The 11,146-nt window shown below is 39.6% G+C and overlaps 1 protein-coding gene across 1 annotated transcript in view; it reads left to right on the top strand.

Moving 5' to 3' along the window:
- The window catches only part of SLC16A9 (solute carrier family 16 member 9), a 21,787-nt gene that overhangs the window by 2,150 nt on the left and 8,491 nt on the right, over positions 1–11,146 (top strand). Inside the window, exon 2 of the mRNA XM_018569465.1 lies at positions 84–300. Coding sequence (XP_018424967.1) covers positions 108–300 — 193 coding nt within the window. The 5' untranslated portion in view covers positions 84–107. The remainder of the gene's footprint in view (positions 1–83; positions 301–11,146) is intronic.

The following is an 11,146-nucleotide window of genomic DNA, read 5'->3' as shown; positions in this document are numbered from 1 at the left end:
TATTGTAGCAGTGATGTGATATATATATATATATATATATATATATATATATATGTGTAATTTTTTTCACTTTACTGTCACAGAAGTTTAGACTGCCACTCTTCACAATGTATCAGAAGCCACCAGATGGAGGATGGGGCTGGGTCATTGTCTCTGCATCCTTCTTTATCCAGTTCCTGTGCTATGGTTCTCCACTTGCTGTCGGTGTCTTGTACGTAGAATGGTTAGATGTCTTTGATGAAGGAAAAGGGAAGACTGCGTGGGTCGGGTCTCTTGCTGCTGGAGTGGGACTGCTTGCAAGTAAGTTGTTCTTCTAAAATTGCTTGAATTTACTAATTGTGCATTAAACACGTGGTTGATATAGAACCACACCTATCTTTGGGCTAATCCATGCAGAAAGTGATATTGCAATGCAGACATTTGTTTGTGTCTTTTATGTTTATCTTCTCACAACAAAGTCATTATAGGTTGGTATATATGCCTCAGTCTTTGTAGGGCAGTCTTTGAGTGCCTCAGTCTTTGTAGGCCATTGTGTGCATCAGAAATGGAAAACCTGGGTGAAGCAGGCTGTAGATATGGCATCACAATTTTGTAATATATACAATCCTTCCTTGAAAATAAGATCATAAAAGAGGAGCCTCTGATTTGTTTTGCATGCTTATGACTCATTAATAAATGTATGATATTGTTCACTCTAATTATGGGGACAGAAAACATCTGTTCTCTCTATTAGGTCCTTTCCTGTTTATTGTAGTATTGACATTGTAATCAGGCCACTCATATTAATCTGAGCTAGCCTGCTTGATCTGAAAATATTATTTACATTTTTTTTATTTGTTTATTTTTTGTTTAAGTTGATGCTCACTATTTTGTTTGACTTGGACAATATGTGCACATTTAAATGATCAGTTATTTATTGTGTGTGTGTGTGTGTGTGTGTGTGTGTGTGTAATATAGGGTTCATTTGTGGCAATACTCTGCTTTGCAATTTATTCTGAGGCATTTATTTAAAAAGTAGTGAATCTGCCATCCACCAAATATTCACTGCAGGTGAATCTTCCAGGTTCATATGTTTTAAATGGCAGTGATTTTTTCACTACCAATGAATTGTAAAAATAACATTCACTGTTTTATAACTATGCCGCTTTGTGAATTGTAGATGTGTCTCTCCACAGAGGTGTGTACAACGATGTCTTCTTCATGCCATAGCGCTGTGTTAAATGCATGGTATTGCATGTTTAGCTCACACTATCGCACCGTGCACCTAACGTGTCGTACAGTGTGCAAGCTGTGTTACATTGCCATTCATTTGAATGGCACCCCAAGACACCTCCAAATGCACAAGGGTTAGATTTTGGAGTTACAGATGATGATTTTTTTTATTGGATTATTTCTATCCATTTTTAGGAATGATACATTTTGTGATGCTTAACATTTTGCACCCAAAATTATCCCACCAATTCTATTTTGCCAGAAACCAACTTACAGCTACCCACTGTTTGTCCGGGCTGATGGAAAACAGAATGAAAAAGTGCAATATGCGCATACACACCTTACGCTGCTTTGCAATGTAACAGTGTGCATGTTTGCGTCTGCAAAAAAAAGGAAAAATTTATAAACATGCACAGTGATAAAAGAATGTCTGTTTATTGCATAAGGAACAAAAAATTATCAATCTGTGAAAGAATGGTAAACATAAGCCGGATACGATTCATTATCTTCATACATTATGATCACTTATTAATTTAAATTGAATTATTTTAAAAGCAGTTGTGCAGTGTGGAAATCGGATTCTCACTGTACGCACACACTAGCTGATTCAACAGTTTTAAAAATAAGTGACAGCATAAAAGTCTCTTCTACCTCCCATGTAGGCTATAAAATTGTGGCCATAGGACGTTTCTACAAGTCGTTCACCTCCGATCTTCTGGGGAAAATAATTAAGATTAAAAAAAGATACTGACACTTTGACTGCATATCTGCAGGATGATAACTAATAGTAATAATATCAGTTAGCATTTTTAATGATGGCATGAACCCTGTTTTTACCTCCCACAAGTCACTACAATGTATTAATGTATTTCCCTTGTATCTTTAGCCCATGTATTATAGCCATTATGAGCTGGACTTTCCACTATCCATGTCCCTCCAACTATTCAGACCTTTGAGGTCACCATTTCGCCTCTAAACTACCCATCTACAGCCACTGATTCCATGTATCACTCCAGATTCCAGTCCTGATATACGAAATATGACAGTACTTGCCCCAGAGTCATTGAAAGTGCTGTCAATATGGACCCATGACAGCTGCTAACATGTTCTAGCCGGAATAGCTGCCAGTGCCAGAGTGATGTGGCATTATATATGAGTGTTGCTACATATTTGGCTGCCATCCAGTATGGATGGGGAAGTAGATTGGAAGCAGCTAAGTGTCAATTTACATAATAGTTTTTTTGTGGGTGCCCTGGGCAAATGCCTGTGGATACCAATTACTGGGAACAAGTGGGCGGGGAGTGACAATCTGACTTTGTTATATATACTGTATATAGATGAGTAGTTAATGGGCCCCATTATTGTATGAATTTTAATAAAGTAATTTTTTTTATTTTATGATATATGAATTAAGTTTAAAGTCCATTTCCACCTTTGTAAAGTGATTAGCGTCTATTGAAGTAATGAAAAGGTGCAGTGATGATGTATACGTGAGTACATTTTCATGAAGAGGAAAGCTAACAAAAAATTAAAGTTTTTGTGTTCATAATATAGCAACTGCATATGCCTGCTTCATGTACACTGAGTGTAATTGCTGGCGTATGTTTTTTAATGATACCTTTGCAAAGGTGGAAATGGGCTTTAATTGAAATATTTTTGTAATACGTGAAGATTTAATGTTGTATATATTAAATAGTATATAAAGGGGTTATTTGATTTGGCACCATTCACTTGGAGTAGCCATTTATATTTCCAGTGATTAACTGGTCTTATTTTGTATTCTGATATGTAAAGCTAAGATATTACCCAGGAATGAGGTGATCTTGCTTTGCCTAATAACAACTGGAAATCATAACATTTTGCTATTACCTATTAAACTGTATGTCTAGCCCAAATTTTTTTTTGGATAGAGTAGTAAAGGGTTAAAAGAGAACTTTGGGGTAAGTGTTTTTCCCCATACTTCTATTAAGGGTCATGGGAGGACATATACTAGCGTCCTCCCGTGACCCAAAGTCCAGTAAATAGCAAGCTGCAGCTCGTGGTATACTGGGACCGCCGCAGTCGGGACGGATGCCAAGAATACTGTCGAAATCCACCCAGCTGCGTGAGTGACAGCTGGCTCTGCCTATCTAGACGTAGAGCCAGCTGTGCCCGCCCCCTCCCCCGTTCGTTCCGGCACTCAGCGCTGGAGGAAGGGGGAATGCCCTGCGGGGGGAGTGGTGACTGACCGTCACCACTCTCTGCAGGGAGATAATCGGAAAGTGAGCGGATCGGGGCATGTTTCTGCTCACTCCCGATCGATAGAGCCGACCTATGACAGTATCTTTGTCACAAGTTGGCTCTAACTATGAGGATAAGTGGAAATCACTCACCTCATAGTTCTCCTTTAATACCTAGTAGAAAGCAGAAATCACCAGTACTCAATTAGTAATTTTCAAATGGTAGATGTCCATTTAATCGGACATAACGTCACAAATGAAAAAAACAACGCACAGGGTCCCTTCATCAGGGTAATAATGTGATAGGCCCCGAAAAGGTTGTTTTTTTCATTTGTGACGTTATGTCCGATTAAATGGACGTCTACCATTTTAAAATTACTTATTGAGTGCTGATGATTTCTGCTTTCTACTGTTGATGTGCACGGTGCCATCCGTGATTATCACTGCGAGCACCAGCATCACAATTTGGGCCGGGAACGCTGTAACGGGTGCAAAGGGACTTTCCATTTTCTCTTTTAATACCCGTCTTGGGCTTTACTGCCGTGCAGGATCCCATTACTTCCTGTTCAGTTGGCAGTGGTTTAACCAAGCAGGAAGTAAGGAAAACCATCAACAGGGGCACAGACAGCAATAAAAAGCTCAATCGGTTTAAAAGCCTTCATTACTCTACTAAAAAAAAGTATTTTTATTTCTGAGTAGCTGTTGCTGAAATTTACCTGTACTTCCAGTCTGGTGAAACCCTTCTCTGCAGAACAGGAAGTAAGGGGCTGTATCTGTAACAGAGCCTGACAGAAACAACACTGGATATCCACCGAAATAAATCTCTATCTGTCCCCAAAAAATTGTATAAAATTCATTTCAGTACAGCGCTGCATGACGGAATAAACGTCAGTCAAAGTATCGCAGCGCTGAATACTGAAAAATGGCCTGGCCAGGAAGGGGGTCTAAACACCTGGTCTTGAAGTGGTTAAAGTAGAGCTCCAGGCACAAATCATTTCATTTCTATATATTCCACAGTAGCCACAAAGGATATAATTCCACTTTGTGTCTTTTCAAAAGCAGAAACTGTCTTGGAAAAGTAGCTGTACCATCATAACTGGGTTGCTCAAAACATGTGCATAGAGCAAAGTTGAGTGGGGGGGCCCAGTAGGTCCACTCCCTACAGGCTGTCTTTAGAAAACTAGATGAGGGGGCAGATACAAGACCAGTCACTCTGCACAAGGAAAGAGAGCAGTAGTGCCTGGTCCTTAGTATATGAAGCTCCTGCACAAAGGCAAAGTGCAGGAGCTGATTTATGCTGATTACTGTACAATATTTTCTTATCCCGGAGTTCAGTCTAAGGCAGCATTTTCCAAACTTCCTTAAGTCACGGCACCCTTTAAAAGTAAGCAGATCTTGAGGCATCCCAGTGAAATGGATTTTAAGGGGGGAACTGCATGCAAAAACACAATAAATAAGGTTCCACTTTACATTCAAGTACTTCCTTCAAATTAGGACCCTGTTTCTTCACATCAGAGCCCCCCACTTTTACACAGAGTACCCCTTCACAACAAGTGCCCCTACCTTTTACATCTGAGCCCCACTCCCACAACAGGAGCCCCCCTTCACATCTGAGCTCCCTCCTTTCACATCACAAGCTTTGCTTCACATCAGAACCCCCCCCCCCCCTTCACATCAGGAGGATTTCGAGGCAACCCTGAGGAAGCCAATAGGCACCCCAGGCTGTGGTGAGGAATTGTGAATGCAGTTATCTAAAATTATCTTTGCAGTGCAATGCTCTCTGACTTTCAACACACAATGTTTCATATTATCATATTCAAAGTTTCATATGGCAATAGCTTCAGTTTTTCTGAGTAAGCAAAATACTTCAAAAGACTGCAACAGAGAAAGAGAGAGGTAATCTATAATATTTACAAGGTTGATTATTTTCCTTTCCTGCTTTACAGTGTCATATTGGTCACAATGGTGGTCTAGGTCATTATAGGTCATGTGCAGGACATTACTGCGCGATTTAAACTGATGGGGTGGGTACCATTTCTTCATTCCTATTTTCTCAATGGTGTGGAGTAAAATCCAAGGAAGACATTCGGTTTAAAATGAGCAGTTGCTACAGAATTCTGGCAGCTCAAGCACTAAGCTTTTGAACTGTTGTTTACTACATAGAAATTCTTGCCAAGATTAATGCGGGTTATCTAAGGAATTAGCTGGGACTCCAACGTTGTTTTTGTTTTAAAGAGGAAACAAACTATAGTCTTATTTTAGATGTTTACATGAGTTTGGCTTGATGAGAACTTGTGCTGTGCCAAGCGGGACCCCAAAAATTGCGTCTAGTGACCTTCCATTCTTGTGCCCAAGAAAGTCAAAAGTGACAATCGCTGTAAGTCTGGGTCTGGTGGAACATGTCAATTCCTCCACTTCCATCCATGCGCCTGTACTGATGCTTGATGATTGCCCACTTAGACAGTCAGCACTGTCATAGGGGAGTCATTAGTCCTGTGTATGCTCTAGCTCCGGGGTAGGCAACCTCGGCACTCCCGCTGTGGTGAAACTACAAATCCCATGAGGCTTTGCAAGACTCCGACAGCCTCAGGCATGACTCCCAGAGGCAGAGGCATAATGGAATTTGTAGTTTCATCACAGCTGGAATGCCGAGGTTGCCTACCCCTGCTCTAGCTTGTGACTTGGAGCTTACATTGGACACTTGCTCCCATGTGTAAATGGAGTGGTAGGGGAATGAAGGGCAGGTAAGTAAAAGCATATGCGGGTGCAACATTAAAGTGAATTCCTGAACTGAAAGTGTCACAAACCTTCCATTGAAAAATAACATATTAAACCAGCACAATGTTTTTGTTCCACACGCTACCCATGGATATTGCTGCCACGTGCAGTCCTCTCCAAAAACAACATATCCAACCATTGGAATTAGAGCTTGGAGCACTGGCTACTTTACAGCACATGGGGAACAAAAGTAGCCACCCTCCAGAAGGAAGGACGGTGTCAGCACCAATTCAGAGATGATTTGTGGATCTACAGCCGAGTGATACACAAATAAGATAAATTTTTTGTTAATAGTTAAAAGTTGTTGTTACGTCTTAAAAATGTTGGCTGGAGTTGAGCTTAATTAGTTAGTTAAGTCCATATAAATCTGCTAGATCGAACATTACCCTCTCCACAGGGTGACAATGCTGTTGTCTAAGGGTGGCTCCGTTGGACCTCCATAGAGTGGAGCCACCGTAAGACAAGAATTTGGCTGGGTACTGTTACTGGCCGAATCACCAGGTGAAAAAATAATAAACTAAATACAGCCACCACATATAATAATTGGTAAGCTGCAGTATATTACATTTTTGCTTTTGGGTTTAGATAAACTTTTTTTTTGTATATGTAACACAAAAGTATCCAAGATATGAAACATACTGTTGATGTAAAGTGAAAGTACATGTAATGGCCTGGATGCTGGATTGATGCTGGATGCAGTGGCTTGTAATGAATTAAATTAATTCATACTGCCTATATGGCCAGTTTCAGCATATCGGCTATTTTGAAAGCATAATCAAATCTGTAAACAGCAGACATAGCAGTGAAACATTAAAATGTAGATCCTTATAGGTACACTCCAGTCAAACATGAACATTTACCCATTTAAATAAATTCAGGGTATACTACCTACATACTAGCAAAGTCTCAATTTCATCCTTATCTTGACTTTGTGCAGCTGGTTGTTGTGCCAGAGAGACTTATCAGCTTGCTTCTCATTTGCAGCACACTAAAAATCAATACTTTGCCAATTAAATAATAACCATAGGTAGTTAAATCTCTCAGTAAAAAGAAGATTTAGGCCTCATTCGCACTACATGAAATGCCAAAGAGCATCCAATACATTGTGTTTTTAATTAAAAGAATTCTGAATTAGGAAACTTAGTTGGATGACCATTAGTTGGATTTTCTTCAAGAAAAATACAGCAAGTCCAGTTGCCCTAATTTATTTTTTACAGATCTGCCAAATGTGTTTTTATGTACAAAAATCTCTTTATGCAAAAGACTTTTTAAATTAGTTTCAGAGGCTAATTATCCTATACTTTACATTTGACTCTTTAGCAACCATTCAAAGTAGGCTCTTTTAATTCATTTAATGCCATTCCAGTGTTCGCTTAAGTTAGCTTCTTGAGACTAATATCTGCAGTTCCCAGGAAGTGCAGGGTAGCTTTTGCAGAGAGTCTTTTTATTTTATACAAGGGTTCCTTTGTATGCAGCAATGGAAAATAATGGGTTATACTCAAACATTCTGAGTGCCTTAATAAAGGGGAATTACAGAAAGCATTATTGTATTATTGTGTTAAGCCTATGGAAAGATTTATATGAAATATCTTGCTATCTGATTAATTATTGGCAAGTCATATAAATAAAATAGTTTGTATGTTCAACAGAGGACAGACTCTTTAATGTGGCACTAAACTCAGGAGTTAAATCTTAAAAATGCATTTAAGTACCTTAACTATTAACAAAAATGAATCTTAGTTATTTGTGTGTCACTCAGCTGTAGATCCTGTATGTGTTGTAAAGTACCCAACACTCCAAGCTTGCTCCAGTGATGGACTACAATTTCAATATACAAATGAGTAAACTAAACATGACATTGTAGTCAATCATGGGAGCAAGCTTGGAGCGGTGGCTACTTTACAAAACACAGCGACCATGGGGAACAAAAGTAGCCACCTTTCAGAAGGAAGGACAGTGTCAGCACCAATTCAGAGATGATTTGAGGATCTACAGGTGAGTGATACACAAATAAGATACATTTTTGTTAACTACTGAGTTTAGTGTCACTTCATTATACAAAAATTATCCACTAATGGGACTATTTATAAAAAAGCAAAAACAATTAAAGACTCAGCTTGGTATTTCTCTTCATTTCATTTGTAGAGGAGATTTAAAGGTGAAGGATAAAATATTACTGGTTCTCCTCCTTCACATTTGAGGATAATGGTGGGTTAAATCATCCATAAACTTCCCATATATCTGGGCGCTTCTGCAGCAGAATATCCTTGTTGAAGTGATGAACTGAACACCCGCCCCGCCCCTGTTTCAGTTCATTTTGTTTCAGGTTTTCATTATTTTGTTTTCCGGGATTCGGGTTCGAAATTGATTTGTTACGGTAGTGGTATTTGGTTAATTTTGGATGAGTTAAATGTAAATCCCTTACCAGAGACTAGATCCGAGCTGCGGACTGGCAGAGCATAAAAGGAGGATGAGCGTATGCCTTCCTCCACTCCTGCACCATACCCTTGACATGCCCTTGACATGGGGGAGGGGGGAAGGGGTCACGTATTCACCAAATAAACAGTAAAATAAGTAAACAAAAACACCGTAAAAAAATTATTTATTTGAAAAAAAAACAACACAATTTTTATCAAATCCTTAATTAAAAAAACTAAAACCCCCAAAAATGTCTATCAATGTAATCCAAAGGTCAATAACGTTGTCCAAGGTTGTAGATCCAGTTCAATCATGATGGGACGCGACTCGCTGAAAGAAAAAATTCCCGATGCCTGCCAACATGTCTGATCCCAACGAACACCAGATGCAAAATGACTGCTCCCAAATTTACACAAAGGGACTGAGTGAGTCATGGCATCACGGGGCTTGCTCCGCACCTTTGATTCTATTCCATTAGGGGACAGAGAGCTGTCACTCAATGTAAACAAATACAAGTGGCAACACAAGTTAATTCCAAATGACATTCTGGAAAAATTTCGAGTGCATCCGAATATTGTTATCGGGAAAATTCGAACATGTTCAGATCGGATATTTGTATGCATCCGAATGTCTGAATTTGCAGATATCTGCATTTCAAGCCAGAACAAAACGAATCACACATGTCTATTCCCCATAAGCAGACCCGGCGCTACCACAAGGCAAGTCAGGCGGCCGCCTTATGGCGCTGCAGGGTGAGGGCGGACAAAACAGGGCATTTTGACAAGTACATGTACTTGTCAAAATGCCCCGATGTTTGCGCTATGGTTTTTTTTTTTTCTTCACTTACCTTCGGTGCGGGAGAGCAGCGGCGAGTCAGTGCTGGTCCAGTGGGAGGAGCTCCAGGTGGGGTCCTAATTTAGCTGGCCGGCGACTGCCTGAGGATCCCGACACGCACGGCACCTCAGGCAGTTGCTGGCCAGCTAAATTAGGACCCCACCTGGAGCTCCTCCCACCGGACCAGCGCTGACTCGCCGCTGCTCCCCCACGCCGAAGGTAAGTGAAAAAAAAAACATAGCGCAAACATCGGGGCATTTTGACAGGTACAAGTACAGGCAAGCAAAAATGCACCTTGGCTGTGTAGTCAGGAAACCTAGCACCGGCCCTGCCCATAAGATGAGTAAAACAGAATGCATATGGGCTTTGTACATATTTTCTTTCTTTATTATGGCTAAAACTAAAAAAAATAACATATTTATGAGATATTGTATGTAAATCATTTTGTATTCTTGTTTTGAATGCTCTCACAATTGAAACCTTGTACAGAGACATTTTTGCACACATCAAAGAGCATTTGCTTTTGTGTGAATGTTAGTTTGAGCCACTGAGCTCTGTAAACACATGAAAAAGACCCTAAAGCTTTCACTGTGGGCTGCATTTGAAAATGTAATAAAATAAATAATTGTGTTTTGAAACCTGAAAATAATAAAGGGAATATATACAAAGCTACTAAATTATATACCCCAAATGTTTTAAAGGAAAGGGGGAGAGTTAGGATTCTAAGCTGTCCAATTGTTTAAGACCTGAGTGGAGGTCTGCTTTAGGGTTACTTAGTAACTGTTTTACTTAGTAAAACCCAATTTATAAAGCAGCAATACTTTCCCCAGTTATCATCTTATCTTTTTTGTCTCTATAAAGTAATAGACGGTGAGTGTTACAAAGGGGTAGAGCTGCTGATTGCACATTTCCTTGTGCTTTCCAACTCACCCATGACATTGGTGTCTTAGTTACTATTTGTATCGAAACACATGACAGGTTTTCTAAGGACTGTTCTCCTTCTGTATAGCTTGTCAGCCAAATTCTTGTTTACTAAGAGGTCAGAGTTATTGAGATAGCCATTTGGCACTTCCTTGTTAGCAATATGTTGTTCTAGTTGTAGCTAATGATAATGAAAGTTATTTGAGCAACATTTAGCACAAGTTAAACAGATGGCCACAGGTTAATAGGCATTTTAGTTGTTGACTCTTCATTTTCGAGAGTTTCCATCAGGTTCTGTGTGCAGAAACTATAAAGTGGCTAATGGCTGGGAGTTCAAAGATGAAGGAGGAAGGTGGGTGTCAGAAGTGCACACTTGCTTCTATTCTACTAATGTGCTTTTGTGTTTTGCAAACACTACTTGTTGGCTAAAAAAAAAAATCGATAGATGTCTGCTCAGTTCTGCATTGAACATTGAAGTCATCGATACTTCATTACAGAACTAAACAATGATCATCAAAAAATAATAATAATAATACAATTATGTATATATCTATAGATATATATATATCTATAGACATATATATATCTATAGATATATATTGTGGCAGTGTAAGCCAATGCCACGGTGGAGGATGGCGACCTTGGCACCCAGGACTCTCAGCCAAAGGGGCTGAGAGGGCCCAGAAAGTAAAGCAGGTTATAAGGAAGAACCTGGCTTTTCAGGTTCTTCCAAGTTTTCCCAAATGTAGCTGGGATCTGGAGCT

This window comes from Nanorana parkeri, unplaced genomic scaffold, assembly GCF_000935625.1.
Source record: "Nanorana parkeri isolate BGI_ZX_2015 unplaced genomic scaffold, ASM93562v1 scaffold1338, whole genome shotgun sequence".
Taxonomy (NCBI): Eukaryota; Metazoa; Chordata; class Amphibia; order Anura; family Dicroglossidae; genus Nanorana; species Nanorana parkeri.
The sequence above is the reverse complement of the archived record's forward strand: the minus strand, read 5'-3'. Positions and strand labels throughout refer to the sequence as shown.